The sequence below is a fragment of the Simochromis diagramma genome, unplaced genomic scaffold (assembly GCF_900408965.1).
Source record: "Simochromis diagramma unplaced genomic scaffold, fSimDia1.1 OVJJ01000302.1, whole genome shotgun sequence".
Classification (NCBI taxonomy): Eukaryota; Metazoa; Chordata; class Actinopteri; order Cichliformes; family Cichlidae; genus Simochromis; species Simochromis diagramma.
This window is the reverse complement of record NW_024386792.1, coordinates 8,954,168-8,976,714: the sequence shown is the minus strand read 5'-3', so window position 1 is coordinate 8,976,714 and position 22,547 is coordinate 8,954,168. Positions and strand designations below refer to the sequence as shown.

Here is a 22,547-nt window from a genome sequence, read left to right as displayed (position 1 = left end):
CACTCACATTAGACAAAGTAAAACGCTTTGATCTGAAGGCCTCCGAGCTCATAGGGTGGTAATCCATTCTCACTGTGCCTCCCTACCAGTTCTCCATCACTCCTTAAGCTCCCATGTTCTCCGTTGCTGTGATATACACACCGGGCCATGCCAAAGCTGTTTAGCAGTCTGATGAAGCTGCAACCATCTAATGTGCCAAGTCTATGAAGGATGTGGACCCAGAGAAAATCGTCTTCCTTTTTGAGTTTTCCCCTCCATTTCCTGTTCCACTCAAACTCTTCTTTGCTCGCTCAATCGTTCTCCTCAAGCCTCATAATTACTTCTCATCTCTCTAGTTTTCTTCCCCCTCTCTCTACCCACACTCAGCCTGTTTTTTTCCTCCTTCTTTTTTTATCTTTCTGCTCCGCTTTCATTTCAACAGTCTGCTACGGTCACATTCTTTGCTTCGCTGCTTTCCTCTCCACTCCTCCTCTCCACACTACAGCGTTTCTGAGCCTACCTATGAAGTCGTTGCTCATTCCCAAGTCATAGTCCCACACAGTGATCTCCAGGGTCTTCTTCGCCAGCTGGTCCAAGGATACTTCATATGAAAACTCCTGTGCAGGTGGGGTACATGAGAGCATATTTACATCAATGATTCATAAACAGGTGATTGAAAGGAACTGAATTCCTAACTCAGTGCGTGTTCTGTGATACGCTGGGTGCACCTGCAGGATATGACACAGTCCCTTTAAGGTATGCTTAAATTGCCATGCTTTACATTGGGAGCTCAGTAGAGAAATCAAAGAAGTTGTTAGCTGCGGTGTGGTTAATTGCAGAGAAAGTGTGGAGCTGTACCTCATTGAATTCGGGATTGAGAGTCTTTTTCTTCACGGAAGTCTTGTATTTGGACTTTTTCCCCATATCTGGCTGTAAGACGCTGAGAAAGAGAGAAAAAACAGATAAAGACATGAATTCAGCGTGATCTTGGGGGATCAGGGAACATGCTGTATAACCCCTGGAAAACAGACTGTCAGAAACTATTACTCAAATAGCCACGGTCAATGTCTTAGTTAATCTTTGCCTATATTTCATGAAATTCTGCTACTTTTAGGTTAGTGTTAGTGTTACTGACAAACAAATGGAAATGATCACACACATGCATATTTAGCATTGCTGTGCAGTAATTAGTGTTAGGCACAAATAGAGACAGTTTACCAGGTGTTTACCATCTGTCTCTAGTGGAGTGGAGACGGATGGTAAACAGATATTCTTACACCACCAGTTTTGCACAGATTAACATACAGTGATTGTACTTTGTTTGAGAAAGTGAGTGATCTCAAATGTAAAATAGGTTTGTGCAACAGAGATCTTTGAACTCCTGTCAAACAGAGCCAGAACTTCATTATCAAACCAGTTAATCCACAACTTTTTAAAATCTTTGCCCCGTTGTGACAGTAAAGTCTGCTGAATAGCAGAAACAAAAAGGGAGAATGAAATTTTGCAAAATGTCTTTATGAGATAACTTCAACCCAGAAGTGTTTTGAACAATGGCAGGGACAGAGAGCAGCTGAAAGAGAACGAGAAAGAGACAGAGGAGGATTGTAGACCACAGCAAGATCATAATCGTGCTGATGTTGGAGGAGTATACGCTCCAGAGAAGAGGCAACAGAAGGGTCGCTGGAGGGCAACGGGATTCATCATCAGCATAAATTCAAAGTCAAGATGTTCAGGCAGTGAGATATCACACTCTTCCAGCCTTTCACTGTCAATGACGAATCCTGGCCTGACAGCTGATGCATGCAGAGCTGGAATCAGAGCGAGTGAAGGATGGAGGGGATGCAGGTGGAGCAGGAGGAGGGGGAACTGACAGAGAGCAAGGTGGCAAAAAGTTTGAATCTACTGTTGGATTCTAGTGCCTTTTAATGTAAACTTTAACGCTTATCTGTCAGCTTAGTATCTGAGTGCACTCCCTTCATCAATGCAGACCTTTTCTTTGTCAACTAGAAAGAGAAAAAAACAGCAGATGCTTAAGATTTTATGATGGAGAGTTCAAATGTTGTGTCCACTAGGTGGCAGCACATCAACCACCATGACAAGGTGAATGCGTTTGTAAACTGCAGCTTGTTCACAGGTTCAGCAGACAAAAAGACAACATTTAAATCCCACACATCCCAAACCATTCATGGCTCTCCAGTAACTTCATTCCACAAACTCATGGTATCAAAGAAAGACATAACTGTGGGGGGTAAAAAAAAACAATTTAATGTAAAATACACAACAAAATAAAAATACTATTAAGGCTTCGGATCAGATTTGTACTGATGAGTTCCAGGACTCTAAATCTGAGGTCTGTGCTTCCTCTTTGTGCTGCTTATCCAACATCTTTTTAATTTCCTCTGCTGATCCTGTTCTAGATGTAGGAAACAGGCCCATGTTAAATGGTAATAGTCACAATTTATCAAGCAAGCCTGGAATCTCTTTATTGTGGGTAAAGTAAGTTAATGTACTTCATCTTTCATAAGTTGAGATAATCTACACGGAAGCTAATAAAAAGCCAGAAACTGTGGTGTCATTTGTTTTCACTTAGTTAGGCTGCTGTAACGCGAGTGCAGGAAATAACATTATAATCTGTGCGGCCTACCCAGCAGACTGTTTGGGGTAAACATGAATCCATGATGAATCAACATACATCCATGATGTACAGATGTTTTTATGTTCCATCATAATACCACATCAGAAGTCAAGACTCATCATTTAAGGCAACATTTTCCAGTCTGTTGTCCAGTTTCGGTGAGCCCAACAAAGTGACAAATGAGTGTATATAACTCAAAGTCGGTCAAGTTTCGTACATCAGATTAGCCTGAAAACCAAATGCATCAGAGTCTGTCTTCTTAGAGAGAAGTTAAATATCTCTGAGCAATTCAAAATAAGTATCCCCTGGGTAACAAACTAACTGTGTGCCTATTAAAGTCCCAATTACTGTGTTGTTCCAGTAAAAGCCATCAACTTAAATGTTTCAAACAATGTATAAAGTCGAGACACAGGCTCCGCTAAATGTTTAAAGCATTAAAAAGCTCATTATCGCCACGAGATGCATCCTACCTGGTGTTTACATAATAGTTTGGTTTACTTCACAAGAAATAAAAAAGAAATCTTAAAGAAAATCATGAATCAATTAAGACAGTCGGCCAAGCAAAGCATCTTTTTAACCCCCAGCACGTGAGGCAGTGAAGTGAAACCTCGAGGACATCCGAGCCTTAGCTCTGCCGACTCACATTTTGTATACGCCTCATGTGGGAGAACTCAGATTTTCAGAATAACAAAACATTATTTGACACCAACGTTCGTAATTAAGATCGGGTAAATGGAAATAAAGGCCACAAAAGAGCAACCGAACTGTGCCCAAATTGCCACAGAAAATTCAATGTGAAAAATAATTCACGACGCAGGATGCTGGTCCACAGAGATACGGGAGGATAATCCCCTCAGTTTTTCCACTAACAGTTTCTTTAAAAAGAACAGTGGGGAACAGCAAACTAAGTAACGACATGTTTATGTGCCGTATACGTGCACCGTTTAGCTCTGCGTCACCGGCTGACAGTGACTGATAAGGTTAGCGAGCTACCGCAGCTGCTGCTGACAACCTTTAAACGCTGTTCACGAGACAAACTGTGTTTGTAATGTGAGGCAACATGAACAAGCAGGACTCATCTTTAAAAAGCCCTGTAAGGCGTGGACAAAGAAATGAGAACGCCTCCCCGTACACATACTATTAAGAAATCTAATGCAGCTACACTACTACTCAAAATGTTATGGTTTGTCTACTGGGAGTGACCAGGATGGACAGGATTAGTACATCGAGCGGCAAGGCTGAGATAGTTTGGACATGTGCAGAGGAGGGATTGTGGATGTACTGGATGAAGGGTATAAAAAGGGGAAGACCACAGAGAAGATTCACAGAGTGAAGGGTTGGTGTGACAGGAGCGTGAAACAGAGATAAAGGAAGATGTTCCACTGTGGTGACCTCTAAAATAAGGAGTCAAAAGAAGATAAAGATATATATTAATAATATTTTTCATATCCTTTTCTTTCTTTTTTAAGAGTTAGGAGATGTCCTCCAATGCACATTTGTGCAATATCTCTAAAGTTAGAAACATCCTGTTTCTACAGTAGACAGGCCCGATAGCTGAATGCTCTGCCTCCCAGTTTATTTTGGAAAGTCACAAAGCCAGAGTTTATGTGTGACAAAAGCCAATAGTGGAGGCTATTATAGTACAGGCAGTTCCATAAGAATCAATCGGTGCACCCTAACTGACCCCATTAGAATCAACTGGTTATTTTCCATGATGACTGCATGACTAGACTGGAAAATTAACCACAAGTTAGCCTGCAGTCTGAGAGTGAAGCACTCTGTTTATTGGAATAATATGGTACTCTGAGGTCTTTGAGATATGATGGGGTCTGATTATTCAATATCGTGGATGTGAGGAGAATTTTTTTAGTTTTGGATTTAACAGGGAGCCGATGAACAGAAGCTAATATGGGGAAAAAAATTATGGTCTCTCTTTCTAGCCCCTGTTAGAGCTGGAGAAAACTTCAAAAAGTAAATCTGGGTAAATGTGCACGGGTTATACAACCATCCAGCATTGGTGGCTGGTCCAAACAACTTACAGTGCATTTGATACCAGGTTCATCTTTTGGTCATAATTCTGTCTGTGTCAAAATAATGTCCCAGTTTAGTCAAACAGTCATTGAAAAATAATCATTTGATTCTAATGGGGTCCATTAGGGTCAGCTGATTGATTTTCTAATGGAAGTGCACTGTTCATTTCATCATTATGCCAGTCCCCTATAGGCTCTTCTGACACATGAACTCTGGAAAATGCTGGGAAAGGACATCACACTGATTTTATACTTGAGAGCTAGCAGAGTAAAAATGATTTAGTCCCGTCACTCTCACTGATAGGAGCAACATAACTGGCCCGGACAGTAAGACAGTCCATCACAGGGGTAACAAAGCAAGAGCACACTCTCACATCCACACCTACGGCACACCTACCTCATTAATCAGCCTAACAAGCATGCAGTGCTAACCGCTGCATCGCCATGCTGTTGTTGTTATTTTAATAGATGCATTAAAAATTAAATGAAATGTGTAGTCAGGACAGCAGAATCAACTTCTTTATTTTTGCCCAAAATGTTTCTTTCCACCATGGGACCCACATGACGACTTGACAACTCTCCAAAAAATTCGGTACCACCGTGGCGGCAAGTTGAGGCAGAGGCTGACAGAAGAATGAGAGCAGCCCTGTGAGTGAGAGGGGGAAAGTTGCTGAAAATGACAGGGGTAGATGGAAGAGAGGGAGCCAACATTAAAAACAGGGAACAAAAATAAGTTATGACACACAGATGTTCCAAAAAAAAAAAAAAGGAGTCACCATTAGAAGAGAGGAGCTAAATATATGCCTGCTGCAGCGGAGCCTCATGATCTTTTTACTTCGTTGTGCAAGAACAGAGAGATAACCAAACTGTAAAGCACGGCAGTGTGCTTGGTCAGCATGAAGGATTTGACATGTTTGCACTTTTTCTGCCCTTACATGGATTTTTTTTTCCAACAGACTTTTCTTTTTCATGTTTTAGATTGTGCATAAAGATCAGGGTAAAAGACTCAGGGCTCTTTTGAAAGATGTCGAATAATTTAGTCTTTAAAATGCTAATTTGTCCTTTAAATGGGAGACAAATTAGTTCTAAGATAATTCTGACCTTGTGTCACTTGATTGGCTTCTAAAAGCTTAACGAGAGAGAGAGAGACTGACTGGACTCCTTATGCAGTCATCTCTTCTCTTTTGGCCTGGTTCCCTGTGGCTTTGATAGATAAATATATGCACACAGAAATGAAGAATGGTTACTTTTTTGAACCTTTACGCCATATTATTTATAATGTTATTATTTAATAGTAAAAATGTGTAGCCTATACAGGGAAATAAAACGGTGGTTAGCATGAACGTTCACACATAAGTGTCTCATCAGTATGAATTCCAAATCCAAAAAAGGAAAGTCATTGAGGAAAACTGAGAATGTTTAGACACATTTCTTTTCTGGTTAAAGTTTCTGTCACACAGGCCTCGAGACTGTTCAGAGACCACCTGGCAGCTGCTGGTCACCGGAGGAAAAACGCATATTTCACAACCGATCGGCACGTGGTTTCTGTGAAATCAGTTACTAAAGCATCAGTGACTCCCTGGCAACCTGAGGTCGCTCCAGAAAAATGGGTATTCCATGATCAGTTGGCAAATTGTTGCTTGAAGATGTTGGCAGTTGCGGGGTGAAACTGCTCACAATTATTGTGTGTGTCTATTGTGCTGTACCAAAAAACTCATTGAAATTGCTTTTGGTTGCTAGCAGGTTGTCACAGTTACCCACAGTCACCTGCTACTCTCTGAGTGATAGTGAGACTAGTGAAAAAGTGTGACACAAACCAGAAAAAGATGAAGTTCAGCTTCAAGTTAAAAGGCGAACCTTTTAAAAAGTGTGGATGATGCAACTTTTACCTTGAAGGTGAACATTGCCCATTTCTGGTTCAAGTCACTCCTTTTCTAATTTTACTACCACAGGTAGCAAGTATTTACACTGGCAATCACCCAAAATAATAAAGAGGCTTTTTGTGCAGCTCCCTGCTGGAAACAGAGAGACCTGTGGTTACCAGATGGTTGCTGACCAGTTTTCAGGCCTGCATGACCATACCAGTATGCTTCAGCTGTGGCTGGACTTTACGCTGCCTCTCACCCTGTGGTGATTGGGATAGGCTCCAGCCCCACCGTGACCCTGAATCAGATAAGCAGAATAGGATGGATGGATAATCGACTGCTGCATATTTTATTTAATATCAAACATACTGTGTGTCAATATAGACCTAAACATGCTGATAGATATGTTCAAGAAAGAATTTTGGGTTTTCTTCTAGTTTCATTAAACCCAACAAGACCTTCATTTAATTAAAATTAGAATCACGAGTGTACAATAGTGCACTGCAGAGCGGCCACTTACACCTACCAGTAATGTTAATAAACAGTTTGTATCTGATCAGCTCTCTCTCTCTCTCTCTTACACACACGCACACACACACACACGCACACACACACACACACACACACACACACACACACACACACACACACACACACACTGGCATCAAGATATGCTTGAGCTGCAGAGGATGTCTGGTTTTACAGCTGCAGGACATCAGTGAACTATGTAAATTAATTCCTGTCGATTTAATTGCTCAGTACACTTAAGGGATGTAATTTACCTGTGCCAGCAACATATTTAACCCCCTCCCTCCTTATTTGTTCAAAGTTAACTTCACTAAAACTTCACGGCGTTCATTATGCTGGTTCTACGGTGTGCACTGACAAAAAAAACAGCGCCTTGAGCTGCACACCTTCAACAGCTCATCCGCTGAACTGAGGTAAACAGGGCTCTGTGTGATGGATACAAAGTCCCTGATACGCGAACACAGAAGGGAACAAAAAGAAATGCTGGCAGACGGGCAGCTGAAAAGACCCAAGTGCCAGAAATACGAATCGGATCAGGGCAGAGGCTTAAACGAATAATAAACGACAAGAGTCAGCGTAAAAGAAGCAGCTGGTACAATAATGTAGAACAAGAGGAGGAAGACACAACTGAGAGAAATAACATGTACCAGTGTGCACAAGGCCAAGCAGGGATATAAGATAGAATCAGTTGTGCATTCTGGGTGCACATGTAATTTTACCTTTGTTCTCTAAAACATTGTATTAGAAGAGACACCGATACTGTACAACATGCCGGCTTTAAAGTAAAGAAACAACTCCTCAGAGAAACTGCTAGTATGAGCATTTCCGACTTTCTTGTTTCAGTTGTCAACAGTTAATAAAATGACTCAGAAAATGTTCTCCACTTGCACGAACCTTTGACACCATTAGCTTAAAAAGCAGTTTTCAGTGCAGTGATTGTAGGTGTTCCTCTTATTCAAATCAAACTACTACGCACTGAAAAAGTACTCCTTCACCTCACTGTAGAATACGTCATCCAGACTTTCCTGTAAGCCTGTACTTACAGTTCAGCAAATGCATGTCATTTTTACCACAGATGTACTCAGAGGAGGGTGTTATTGGCAAGGAAGCTGGGTGTCAGGAAGCCTGCGTGTCAGACAAGCTGACTGGTTCTCCAAAAGTTTAGTTCAGAAGAGAAAACATGAATGCGTTTTCAAGCTTCAGCCACTAGATTGGTTGAAACGAGAGAGAAACAGTATGTTTAACCTTATGCCTTTTCAACTGGGGATGTGTTTTCTTTACATTCATTTGAGATCCCTGTGTCATTTATTCATAAATTATAAATAATGAGAAAACTACCCATCACCCTTAGGCAATAAACAAACATCATCAGGTTCAAAAATGGAAGGCTCAAAAAATGAAATTACCTATTGTTAAACCATAAATGATGTTATTGCATCTCTCCGATCAGAGTCATCTAAAGAAAACAGAAAGGTGCTTTACAACCTTTTCAGTATTATTTTTTAGCAACCTTGTGCTGCTTCTACCTTGAAGCCTCCCACTGTTGGAGGTGGCGTTGGTTACAAGATTTGCTGTCCTGTGTGGGAGCTTTCACTCTCTGCACTGTTGGTGCTTAAGTGCAGCAAGCAGGCACGCTGGAGATTTAGCTGTGTGGGTTTTATCTGTCACCGTGCCTTACAGGCAAGCCAGTACAGTATCAACTATAGTTCTGTGTTTCAGACTTTGAAGAGACCTGCGTTGGCTGAGAAAAGAATTGATCTCACTGAGAGTACAATGTGATCAGAATGCATCCACCTCCACTCTGCAGGACCTTCCATGTGTCTCAGCGACTGTCGCAGAAACACCTCAGCTCATAAAGAGTGCTGATCTGCTTACTGCGGTGTATAATGTCAGTCAGGCTCTTGTTGACTTCACATTCCTGTCTCTAATGTAATAAAAGCCTGGAAACAAAAGAAATGAAACAGCTTTTTACAGTTAAAAATAATCTGTGGATTCTACAAGCACCCCAAAAAGTTTCATATAAGAACATTTTCACAGAACTCTTTGCAGTTCTGTGCAACAGACAAAAACTAAGTACAATTACTTCAATGACTTACCACTTCAATGTGAATTAAAAGTCTAAGGAGCAGGTTGGCGGTACTAATAAACTGCACTTGATTATATGATAATCAGAAAATGTAAGCACCTCTATAAAAGCAGGTGTGTGTACACACAAAGCCACAATCCTCCCAGGAGTGGAGATCCAGAACATTCACTCTAAGGTCAGTCTTCGCAATGCTCAGAGAAACTAGAAAAACACCTGAAAGCTATATCTCAGACTCTACAGTCCTCAGCTAGCATGTTAAATGTTAATGACAGGACAATTAGAAAAAACCTGGACATGTTTGGCTTGTCTGGAAGGGAAAGCCTCTTCTTTCTTAAAAGAACATGGCAGCAAGGTTTAGGATTGTAAAGTTGCCCCTGAACAAATCACAAGACTTCTGGTGCAATATCACTAGCACAGATGAGATCAAAGCGGAAATGTCTGGTAAGAATAATAAACCACATTTGGTGAAACCCAAACACAGCATATCAGCACAAACAACTCACGCCAATGATGATGATTTGGGATTGTTTTACAACCACAGGTGCTGAGGTACCTTGCACTCCTTGGGTAAACCAAGAACTCCTCCACATACCAAAGTATTCTGATCATGAAACAGTATAATGATCCCAAACACAGCAGCAACTCTACATCAGAATTTCTGAAAAATAGAGAATAAGAGGCTTTGCAATGGCCCAGAAAAAGTCCCCTGTCTGAAAAAACTTGACTGAAATGCTGTGCCAGAGCTTAAGTGAGCTGTGCATAAACAAATGGCAGCAAAGAAGAGCGGGCCTAAATTCCTCCGCAGCGTTCTGAGAGACTCACAAAGTCAAACAGAAATCCGTTCCTTCAGGTTCATGCTGCTAAACATAGGTTCAACCAGCTACTGAATCATGGGGTGTACTTAGTTTTTCACAGGATCGCCACAGAGTCCTGTGAAAAACTCTGAACCTTGTAAATACACTTTGATGTTTGTTTGAGAATCTTAATGAGCAAAATCATATTAAAGATGCATTCTGATTGCTGCAGCATGTAATTTATTCAAAGAAGCCCGCTTTATTGATCTATCCAGGCAGCCTGGCCTGGATAGATCAATAAAGCATAAGTCTGATGTATAGTAGTTTCTGTAGCTCAGAAAATGTTGAACTGAGGTTTTGGCAAAAGAAAGTAGTTACTGAGATCATAAATCAAGAGAAGTGCAGGGTAATTTTCTAATGGACTTGTATTCAATCACTATCTTCAAGAATGTAAATTTGAGGCACTTCTCTTTCAATCCTGGAGGCCACATCTTTCTTTTACATACAGCCTCTGGGTGTTCCTTGTTTTACGACTGCGAGGCGTCTATTCTAATCTCTGAAGAGCGTCAACAATTAAAGATCCCTAAACTAAAACCACCATGGAATCAGATAAACACCAGGTGGCTTTCTCTTGTTTATGGGTAAAAGGGGTTGTGATTACAGCTAAATAAGATAAATGTCAGCACTGATAAGACAGCACACTAGCAGTCCAATCTATGCCTTTCATTTTGCAGTACCATAAAAACATCCAAACACTTCCTGAATTAAATATGAATCCTTAAATTAAAAGCTGTTCCTGAGCATAATTTGTAGGATCCCAGGTTGTTCACGGGTATCTAACATGACTTACGTTTTGACAAAGGGGTCAGAGTAGCCGTTGGAGTCCATGGCAGCCAGATGGGCGCAGCGTATGATCCCAACCAGCAAGCAGCCCTTCTCCGTGTTATAGCACAGTGACACCAGGATGCGGCCACGCTGGGGACACAAGAAGCTACAGTGTCAGACAGAGCACCTGTTTCCACTCTGATATTTCCCTCTTCAGCGAATAACCACAGCGGGAAATCCTGCGGCCGGGTCAGCAAAGTTTCTCAAAACACTTGAAATACTTTCACCGTGTAGGGTATAGCGTGTTAGCCGAGAGGTTTGGAATTAAAGCTCATAATTAAAGGTCTTATCTGGGCTGGAAAAAATGACACTGCTGCCTTCTCCTTTTAATCTCCAGGTTGAACCGTAAGCCGAGTCTAATCAGAGACCAAAAGCTATTAGCCTTCGTCTCTGGAATCACAGAGAGACGTGAGATAATCACCACCAGGGGAGGAAAAAAATCAGTGTGGTGGCAGTGGTACTGGTCTAAATTACAAACTGTAGCTTCTCTATCAAAGGTCATGCCTTAAACATATATACTGATTAAAAACACATAATTAAACTTCCTCTAAGATTGTGGAAGTAGATGACAGATTAGGATTAGGACTGTTGGAAGGATAAATTGCATGAGACATGGGAGATAAATAAGACAGTGGGTCATGTTTTAGTTAAAGAAAATCTTATAAAAAACAACGATAATGATAAAGAGGTTGATATCATTACCTCCTCTTCTGCAACTAGCGCTCCCTGCTCCTGTGTTTGATTGTTAGTTTCTTTATTCTGAAATAATAAAGACAGGAAGAGAGATCACAGTGCATAGTACATTGCATTTTTCTGTAATGCTCTAATATAACTCAGTAATCACATTGCAGTTCGTAAGCACATCATTGAGACGTTATATTGCATGTAAGGAAAAAAAGTGCATATGTCGCTCTAAGATCTGTATATGCCTTTCAGCATTGATGGTGCTTTACCAGATGTGCAAGTGCCATGCCCATAGACACAGTATTGCAGATGGAGGCTTTTGAACTGATAACAACCTGCATGGTCCCTCTTCTCTTTAGTCTGTAAGGTGTGACGTTCATGTTTTCCAGAAATAAATTCACATTTGGTTTCCTCTGACAGAACAGTTTTCCACTTTGGCTCAGTCCATTCTGATGGGCTTAGCGGAGATAGCAGTGTTTCTGGGTCTTGCTCACATGTCTTCTTTTTTGCATTATGGAACTTTAACCTACACTTTTGGACAACACATTAAATTTCCAGAAGTGTTGCTGAGTCCATGCAGTGTTTTCCATGACAAAATCTGTTTTTAATGCAGTGTCACGATGATCACAGTCATCCAGTGCTGAAGCCTTCACCCTTGCTCACAGAGATTTCTCCAGATTCTTAGTCTTCTAATGAAGCTTATGCGTAAGTTCGAGACGGCTGATCGATGGTCTCACATCTGTCTGCTCCCAGTTGTTGCCGGCTAAATCTAAGCTTCTCGTCACTTCCACTTTCCCACGCTGTCAAGCTGTTTGTGGCATCAAAGCTCTAGTCCAGTCATCTTTCTCCGCTTTAAATCTCACTGCGCATCTGTCATTTCCTTTGCGGACCCCTTCGTGCAACCCACATCACCTAAACCTTCTTTCTATGTGAAGCCCATGCACATACATAATAAATATCACATATTTGTCCACACAAACACGCACACAGAGTAATGTACACATACCTGTGCAATTCTCTCCAGGCCCATGTTGTAGCGTTTGCTCTCGCCTTCTTTCAGTTTCTTCAGAGCGACTCTCACCTCTCCGATGAATTCATTTCGTCCTAGTCTGTCCATGTCACAGACGCACAGCCTTCAATAGACAAGAGGTGCAGGCGAATTAGTGGCAAGTTTTCAATCCCTCTTGCAACTGTGCTGCTCTGCCCCAAAGTCTTGAAGCAAGCAAATAATGCACCAAATACATCCAAAGGGCATCTGAACAGTGCATCCGCAACACGAGATCAGTCCACTGTGTGTTTTGGGTTTTTTTTCTCATTGTTTTGCGCCCATCAGACATACCACTCCCATGTAAGAGGCATAAGATGTTTTAAAAAAGCATTTTCCACAGGAGCTAAAAGAAAAATAATGATGCGTGCTGGCACATTAAATCTACAGGGATCTCCTGGAATAAAATCTTTAATCTCTCACACACACATTGTTTCACTGCAGAAATCATGGATTTGTTTGTACGTATAATGTGAATCAATGTATAGCTGCCTCTATAGTTTATTTCTCTTTAGATGCACTCGGAATTTAAAGCGAGACAACTAAATCAATAACTTTGTCTCTATTGCTACAAAACTGGTTCTGTAAAATGATTTCTTCCACCGAGAGCACTTATTCAAACTGATGGTTATGTTTGATAGAAAGCGAGTTTTTCATCAGCTACAGTTGAGTCTTCACAGCCCATCGCCGCCACAATACTCTCTCTGCTCCGATAATCCCACAGGGACTGTAGCTGCTTCACCTCTTTCTTCACTGTCTCATTCTAAACCTCTCTCGCTCTCTCTCTCTCTCACACACGCACATTCTTCACACACACCTTCCCCCTCTTCCTGTTCTCTCCCTGTCCTGCTGACATTTGGACTTTTGACATGCTGGTTCCAGTCTTTTAGTCATAACGGATGAGTATCTCTAGCAGAAGCTTCAGAACAGCTCTGACTCACGACCACGGCTGTCAGATGATTTATGTCCCTTTGCTCTGTCATACATGTAGGGTGTCTGTACTGAGACAAAGGTTGGCGGGCAATGTGACACCATTTCTGCTCAAACTTCTTCTGTGATGATTTTTCTTTCATTTCCCCAGTTTTGGAGTTCCTATAAAACCAAGCAGATGCTGGTAGAATCTGTTCAACCTCTTGTGCCAAGTTTGGTTCGGTATTATTGATAAAATCCACCACATGAGAGTAAAATTAGGGTTTCCCATTCATAGTGTTAAAAACAACTACGAAGACTGGCACTAAAATGGCTTTATACTGTGCTGTGAAAAAGTCTAGAAGCACCATTCTTTTTTTTATACTTTGGTAAGAAAAGGGGAAATAGGTGCAGTGATTTATTGAAACATGTGCAAACATTCATGGAAATATGGTATATAAGGCAAAAAAGATTTACAATACTTGAAAATCTATTTTTGGTATAACAACCTTTATTCAACAGGGCCTGACCTCTCTCAGACAAGCTTTTGTGTAATTTGGTTAAGTAGTTTTCAGGAACAGTTCTCCAGGTCAACATTTTAAGTGTTTCCTATGATAGTGTCGTCTGTCCAGACGATCCCACAATGCATCAATAATGTTGAGGTCCCGGCTCTGGGGAGGCCAATCCATGACTGATAGTGTTCTACTGTGATTCTTTCTGTCCAGGTATTACACAGCGGCAGTATGCGGGATCACTTTCATGCTGAAAAATGAAGCTGTTGGTGATGAGATGGTATTTAATAGTGGCTCAAACTGCATTTTTCTGCATTCATAATTCCATTAGTTTAGACAAGATCCCCAACACCACTGGCTGAAATGTAGCTCCGCTGTGTCCACAGATGGCTGTACGCACTCACCCTTCTCCTGATATTGAAGATAATCTGAACTAAAATTTTTAAATTGGGATTCATCACTCCATCGGACCTGTTACCACTCATTTTCAGTCCTGTTCTTGTGTGATTTGGCATACCTCAGCCTTTTCATTCTGTTTCCCTTCATTAAGAATGGCTACTTAAAAGCCAGCCCTTCACTGAGATAGTTTCTAATGAGGCTTCAGCAAACTGAAAGGCCAGATGTATCTTTCAGATCCTGTCTTAGGTCTCTGCTGCAGGTTTTCCAATTTCTTAAGGGTGCGCCTTTCAGATCGTGTTCATCTGCTGTGGTTTTTATGGCTGCCAGATTTTCTGACGACACACTGCACACAGTGCTGAGATATGCCAGGTTTTCAGCTAATGTCTTTTTGGAAATCACAGTATTGCTACATAAATACTATTTTCTCCCCGTCGAACTGTGTAATCGTTCACATTTCTTGTAATTCTACAAATTACTGATGTGTTTTTGTGACATCTAGTTAGTGTGTTTACAGATACAAGATCGAGTTAGGTGACTTTTAATGCTTGAATGATTCATAGGTCAGTATTGAGTGGCATAAAAAACACAATTTCCTTATCAGGGTTGTCAGGTCTCTGTGTGATAAAAACCAGCCGATTAAAATGAACCCAAAAACAGTCCAGATCGTATTTGAGGCAGGCAAACTGTTTGATCTCATAATGAAGTCACAAAAGCAAGAGTTATTACAGCTCTCTTCTATTACAGACATTAATCTTTACCAGTATTTAGTTTTAAACAACAATTGAAGCACAGCATTCACGAGGCGTTGTCTGTGTAAACTTTCATGGCTGTTGATAGTTCAATTTAAAGCCAATTTATAAAGCTGAGTCAACTCCAACATCAATATCATCACCACCCAACATCTAACACCCAGCCAACATATATATTTTTTTTACTCCTTGATCATATTTGTACCTGACTGAATCTCATCTAAGCCACCTGTTATGGCAATCTCAGCCTCCATCTAATACCAAATCAAGCCACAGATTTATTCCTATCTGCCCAGAACCGAGGACGGTGGAAGTCTATTATGAGGCGCAGCAGAGGCATGGAGAGAGAGAGAGGAAAGAAAGTGAAAGGAGACAGACTCGAGCTGGCACTGAAATCATGTTTGTACTCCTTTAACACGCACACGCACAAACACACCACATCTCGTGATACCCGGCTCTCATCACACCTCCACATGATCAATTTCTCTGCTGATCATTCAGAGCCTGACAAACGTTTCAGTTGTAAATGTCAGAAGGACTTTTGAAAGATTGTCCCCAAGGTATGCATTCATGTTTGACTCATCGCATTTATTTATTTTTTGTGTGCATTAAAATGCACACAAGAGTGGTGTCATTGAAATAAGGGGCTGGATCGTGGCATCACATTATCACTCTCACTGCTCTCTAAATTATTAAAAATACCGCCTAAAGGCAGATTCACACTGCGGCAACTGATGGAGAAATTTTGGGCCTAATCCCACAATCACGTGGCCCCGCAGTGATAAAACAGGCTGAGTCTGTCTCATACTGAGAATTCAAAAGGAAGCAGATATATCTATAGCGAACTGTCAGCGCTGAAGCTGTGCAAAAATGATCTCAAATGTCTTACCCTTCCTGACAATTTTTGCGAGTCATAACCTGAATAAATAAGTGGCAAGGTTGGAGGTTTTTCCAGTCTGTTTTACTGCAGTGGACTTTTCACTCAAGACGAAAGCACCTCCGGCAGCCCGCCGCACCAATTAAAGGATTAGCTGGTATGAGGCCAACCGTAAAGTCTAGATTGAGGACGTTAGTTATTAGTTTACTCAGCTAGTTCATTGTTAATAACAGAATGGACCTCCAGCAGCCCTTAGAGATACAATCTGCACACTGAAGCATTGAGGCGTTGCATAAAGGATGTAAAGAAAAAAACAATAACGCTGATACAACTTTGAGGGCTTTTTCAGAACTGTCTTTAATTTAGCTGTTCCCTTTTTGTATTTTGCCTTAGCATAATGGTTTTATATAATCACACTTAGCGCAAATTATTGAATGAAAGATGAAAAAAAGAAATAAATGCATAAACCCACTCGCTGAAGAACTCTTTTTTTATGTCCTGTTCTACAAAGAGCAGCGCAGGAGGATGGACTCTCACTCCCACTTTAGCACCATCAGAAGACACGGTGCTTAAAATTTCCATGAAATCAAAGCCCATATTTGGTACGTGTACAGGGTTTTTCTGCAGTGGCCATGTAATGCATTCACATCCACTAACTATGGCTTTATGTAGTAGCTTTTAGTGGTTAAGCTATCCATTCCTGCACTAGATTCTGACTAAGAGGGATTCACAGCAAATTTCCTTTTGCAACAGAGTCAGATAAAAAATGACAAAGCAGCAAAAAGCAATCATGGAAACCCTGATGAATTTGTCACAGAGGTTATCCCATTGGTGTTTTATAGCTAATCATTTCCAACCCCATAAATGCACGACTATTATACACGTATATATCATACGTCTCTAGAGGCCTGGCATTAATATGTGTGAGAATTCATGAATATTTCATGCTGATTATGTCGTAATTTGTTCACAATCCGCTTTAACTTCTGCCAGAGCAACGTCCTCATGGTTACTGCAATGTGGTTGTTTTTGCACAAAGTGCACACCACCTCACTTTTTTTTTTAGGCAGTGTGATGATGGGCAAATGTGCCATCCTCAGTTATTTTCAACTGTTTCTGGGCAAGAAAAGACTGAGAGGAGTAATTAAATGTAAAAAGAAAAAACCCACCAAACAAACAAACAAAAACAGGTTTTGCATCTGTTTCACTGACACATTCACCTAACAAGCAAAAATCCCAGGCTATATCCTGGGAGGAGACACAAATCCCTTTGGGGTTGCATCAGGAAGGGCATCCGGCATAAAAATCTCAACATGCAGAGCTGCCTGCTGTGGAGCCCTGCGTGAATATGACAGCAGCCAAAAGTACTTATTTATCTATTTATTTGTTTTTATGAGCACCTGGTGGTAAATAACATGCTGCCACTACCAAAAAAGTGGCAGTAATGCACACCTACAAGCTTTTGGCCAATCACTAACAACAAAAAAGTAAAAGTAACATATGTGTGAAGTGGCGAGACACTACAGCCATCAAACAGAAAAAGACTCGTTGGTTCAGAGTGAACATCAAGTTTGATTTTTTTCAATCACTGCTGAAGACTAGAGCATTAACTTTGGGAAATCCTGATACCCCCTTTTTCCTTTTCTCCAGCTGTGCCCACAGCATCTGTGAGCCAGCATCCTCCAAGAGCGTGAGCCTTTCTGGGATTTTGGCTTCCTAAGTAGATATTTGGCATGGAAAACTACAGAATCAAGTAACTAAATGTCACTGCTTCATCTGTCCCGAGTGCCAGAATGCTGATGCAACCCAGTTTGACAGCTACACAATCCAGAGCTCCTTCTGTCTGATACAAACTCCTAATGTTTTTTGCTCCAGATCTGCTTATTCATGAATGAGTCGAAAGCTCCTCATCAGGTACATCACCTGAAGCACTGTCATTAACACAATACCTCCAATTTCAGAGCAAACGCAGCTATCAGCTAAACCTCCTTCAGAGCCACTGTGCTCCTGTGACATCACTGTGCCTCGGCTCACTCAGCGTAACAGTGAAACACTTTTTTGTGAGGATAAATGAGGAGGAAAAAGACAGCACCTCCTCTTACTTCAGCACTATAAAAAACAGAAACAAATTACTCTGTCACTGCAAGCTGGAAACAAAAAACAGCTGAATTTATATAAAGAAATAAGTAAGAGCTTCCCATTAGATCAGAGGTCTACACACTGTGTGCCCAAAAACTGAGGTGACCAGGTTTTTTCTTCACTCACAGCACGGGTATATTTCAGTATGACAATGCCAGATTTCACACATGATTTGGCCCCCACAGAGCCCAGATCTTAACCCCTGTGAGAATCTTAGGGATATGCTTTAGGAGAAGACCTTATGCAGCAGCTCTGGATGGAAATAAATCTTGTGACACTGCATAAGCTTATGGAAATGATGCCAGAGTGGATGCTCGCTGTCATCAAATATGAAGGCGTTCCAATGAAATATTAGGGTGTGTGACTTTTGTTGGCCAGCCAGTGTAAATCAGGTCTCTCTATAGCTGCTAGACACGAGAGCACAATGGCGAACAGCTGCTTAAGGAGTGGACCAACGACTGTTACATAACAATCATGGGCTACACCATGTTAACACACTTAAATATAAGGGACTATAGCCTTATGACAATCTACTGAATCAATATGAAGACTAGTTTGTGCAGAACAAACATGCCAAACAACACAACTTTGTATCACGTATCAGTTTGTAACACAGCTGTGCGACTTTACTCGAGTGGTTCGCTCTCACCACCCTCACGGCGCCTCCTTTTGGCCGCAGCTGTTTTCAAAGAGTCTCTCACTGTACATTACCCGCTCGACACCAAATCCGCAGACATACTCAGTTACTGCAGGTTTAGGACTGCGTGGACGTAATCCTTGCGCTTACATAAAAACACATCACTTAAACACAGGACCTATTGGATGTGACAGGACGGCCCAGTTTGACAGTGCACTTTGCACTCTCCAGGCCTTCGGGCGAGTCTATGAGAATGCCGAGTCTGAGCAGAGTCCCTCCCTCTCAGCAGTGCACAGAGCACAGGGATCAAATACTACAGCATCCCCAGCAGAGCAGATGCAGCAGGGCACAACCCCAGCGAGTAAACATCTCTCTGGGGATCCCTATCTGCTTTCCCATTCTCTGACTTCTTGCCCCTTTCTAGGGAGTAATGAGAACAAAGTCTGTTTATTGTCTGAGGTATTGTGCTAGTGCCTGAACTCATCCAGAGAGACACTGATCCAATTTTAAGCCTCCCCTTCTCCTCCGTTCTCCTTACTTTCAGACAGTGTCTCATTTACTGTCTCATATATATTACTGTCCTCGTTCTTTCGTTTTTTGGCCACCCCTTTTGAGAAAACTCCTACTCGTTTTTTTGTCTTCATTCATCATTTCATCCATCTTACACTCTACTCCAGCTACTCTCTCACACTGCCAGTTGACCTCTTGGATTCTCTGCGTCCCTCTTTTCTCTCATCTTTGTCGGTCTTGGCCTCCCTAGTTTCCTCTTCCGCGTACCCTCATCTGTCACTCGACATCATTCGCGCTTTCCCCCCTGCTCTTTTTGTTGATCTTGGCAGCCACTTCTCTCTCTCTCTCTCTCTCTCTCTCTCTCATCATCATCATCATATCTTGCTTGGCACTGGTCACACTCCACCTCCTCCTCTTTCTCATTTTGGCAACCCAGAGCCCCCCTGCTGGTCTGTGGCTGTGAGCTATGTCCTTGAACAAAGGTCAGGTGGGTTTCCTCTAGTTTGAGGGGTCTCTCCTCAAGCTGTTGTTTGCATGTCAAGCGTGGGTTTTGTGTGGCTTTTTTGGGTTGGGAGAGTAAATGTTTTTGTCTCAAACGTGCACGCTCAAGGACATTTGTTGTTTGAGTGTTTGTGTGTGTATGTGTGTGTGTGTGTGTTTTCTGACTACATGCAGAGGAAGGGCCATGCATGATCTTTCCTGCCAGTGATTGCCCTTGACATGGACACAAGCGGATAAGCAACACACCTGACTGCCAGCCTCTGTGTGTGCTGTGTAGATGGGACTCGTGTGCGTGTGTGTGAGTAAATGCACTTCCCTGTGTGCATGCGCGAATGCGTGCATAGCTTCTCCGCTGCATTTCCACAGGATAAACAATGCTATCCAAACCTATTATGAATCCTCTGACTAAACTGACACTGATTACATGTTCACAAACAAAACACACACAAAACTCTGCCTCTGAATCAGCGCACAGACGGACACGCGTGCGTCAGAGTTTTTGGGCCAAGATGGCTACGTTTGACCTCAATCACTCCGCATGCAGGACGATGTGGGAGGAAGGAGGGTGGAGCCTCCTGGCAAAGCCAACACCTGGGCAGTTACTGCAGCAGTAGCAAGTGGAACATTTGGCTGGTGTCACTGGGCTGGAATAATGAATTACAGTACCTGGAAAAGCCCACTGGGAAGCAGACTGGCTGTTGGCAAGTCACTGGAGGGTTTCAAGTTTGGGTTTTCATCATTCGCATAATAAATTTTGGCTCTCAGGGAGGGCGGGGGTGTAACAGCAGGACTGAAATCCAAAGCTGAGTGCCTACCTGAGCGTTTTGGTGGTCATGTCTGCTGCAGTGATGCCGTGATACACCAGCGTTTCGTTCCACACTGGATTCAGTGTGTTTTTCAGGGTTTTTGTGCGTAGTTTGTTTGCCTGCAGAGGAAAAGCGAGACAGATGAAAAGAGAGTCACAGAAAGGCGAAGATCTAAAGAACAAACAAAAGAGTCAGGAATGTTCAAAGGGCAGGAGAGCAAATTCATTAGCTCAGATTCATATAATACAAGAAAAAAATAAGAGAGACAATAGATCAAGAAAAAAGAAAGTGAAAGAGTGGGGACGCATCATTTTTCACTGTCCCTTTGGACATCACAGACATCTGCTGCCTGGGCTATTAAAAAAAGAAAAAGAGGTGAAAGCACGCATGGCTACCTTCACCTCACCTGTCCGTCTGCCTCCTTCTCAACATGATTAGAGAGTGCATTAGCACCAGCCAGACCGCCAAAACAAACACCGCGTCTCAAACGCAACACGACACAGCAGCCAATTAAACCGTGCAACACAATCATCATGAAAAATTAAACCTTTCCAGAAGAGGAAATGCTCCCAAGCTCCTAATGGCTTCAGCAACCATAAATAAAGTTTGCATCTACATGCTGCCTCGCTTGTCTTCAGGGAGTTCTAAGCTTGTTTGATTTTTATCTCAGGTTTAATCAGGATGCTTATATACTTGTATATATATGCATATATGCTTTATTTGGATTGCATCCCATAAAACGTCTTCAATTTCTACAAACAAGTAAGACCATGATGAGACACTGGCAGAACGAACTGACGGGTTAGTAAAGTGCAGATGTGTGTTTTTTTGTATTTTCTCCCTCTGTTGAAAAAATACATTAATAAACAACAGTTACTTTGCATATTTTAATTTGACTGCAAGTCTTTTGCTTAATGGAGTATTTTTGTGCTGTTGCTCTTCTTTCACCACTGCAGGCTATGCAAAATTATACTGTATGTATGTTACAAATACACATTTCCCTCTTAATACCCTCCTGCTAGTGTCTGAGGCGTGTGTGAAGATGCCTTAACTCTCGTCCTCTCTGCCACTGTCAGCTTCTTGCTATAATGCCTCAGGGCCAGAGGCTGAATGCTCCATGCCATCTTCTTTCTCTTTGTCTGTTTTTGTCCCCTCGTCCTATTGTTCTGCCTGAGCAGAAATTCCCTCTTCTCCCCTCTTGCCTCATCTCTGTCTCCTCCTCTATTCTCCGTGTCCTGCTGGAAACATCTGGCTTATCGACCGCACTCGGCTCTTCAGAAGTTGGTCGATCGAGGAAAACAAGTGTCTTTGATTCGTGTCATTTGTTTGATTCATCAATGTGCGAGACGAGCCACGCTTAAGCAGCATCACGACTTGCAGCGGTGTTTCACCACCTGCCGTGTGCGTGCCAGCACAACTCAGCAGAACAGTTATTTTTGTAATACTCATCACTTGTTTGCGCCCGGATCAGGTTTGGTTTCTGCTCCATCTTCAAACAAAAAATAAAAAAAAACACCACTTCCGTCTCTGTCACTCCCATCCTCCGTTTTCCCTCTGTACTGCTGCCTTTTTTTGGTTTGCTTTGTTTTTAAATGTTTTATCAGTAGCACTCCATCTGTCCACCACACCACCCCCATCTGTCTGCATAGATCATTTTACATACTTCATACTCCCTCTTCCTCAGTCCCTACTTCCCAAAGCTCTGAATGAATATTCTTTTCATGTCGGTTAGTAATGGAGAGATGAAGATAACGGTGACCATCACAGACATGCACTAAGAACTACAACTGTATGTGTGTGTGTATGTGTGTGTGTAAGAGAGGGAAAGTGGGAGCATCTCTGTGTGGTTATGACTAAATCCTTAGCATGTGTCAGCGCATGTACAAGGTCACGGTGAGCATGTGTTCTTGTTGTGCACTCGACAGCGAGGGAAGGCGCACTTAGCTGTCTGCTGGTTAAAGAGTGTGTGTCGGTGGG

The 22,547-nt window shown here is 42.0% G+C and overlaps 1 protein-coding gene across 1 annotated transcript in view; it reads right to left on the bottom strand.

Moving 5' to 3' along the window:
* The window catches only part of doc2d (double C2-like domains, delta), a 37,030-nt gene that overhangs the window by 8,410 nt on the left and 6,073 nt on the right, over positions 1-22,547 (bottom strand). The window contains exons 5-10 of the mRNA XM_040024224.1: positions 20,580-20,689; positions 12,493-12,619; positions 11,505-11,561; positions 10,768-10,892; positions 838-919; positions 500-596 (exon numbers count right to left, since the gene is read on the bottom strand). Coding sequence (XP_039880158.1) covers positions 500-596; positions 838-919; positions 10,768-10,892; positions 11,505-11,561; positions 12,493-12,619; positions 20,580-20,689 — 598 coding nt within the window. The remainder of the gene's footprint in view (positions 1-499; positions 597-837; positions 920-10,767; positions 10,893-11,504; positions 11,562-12,492; positions 12,620-20,579; positions 20,690-22,547) is intronic.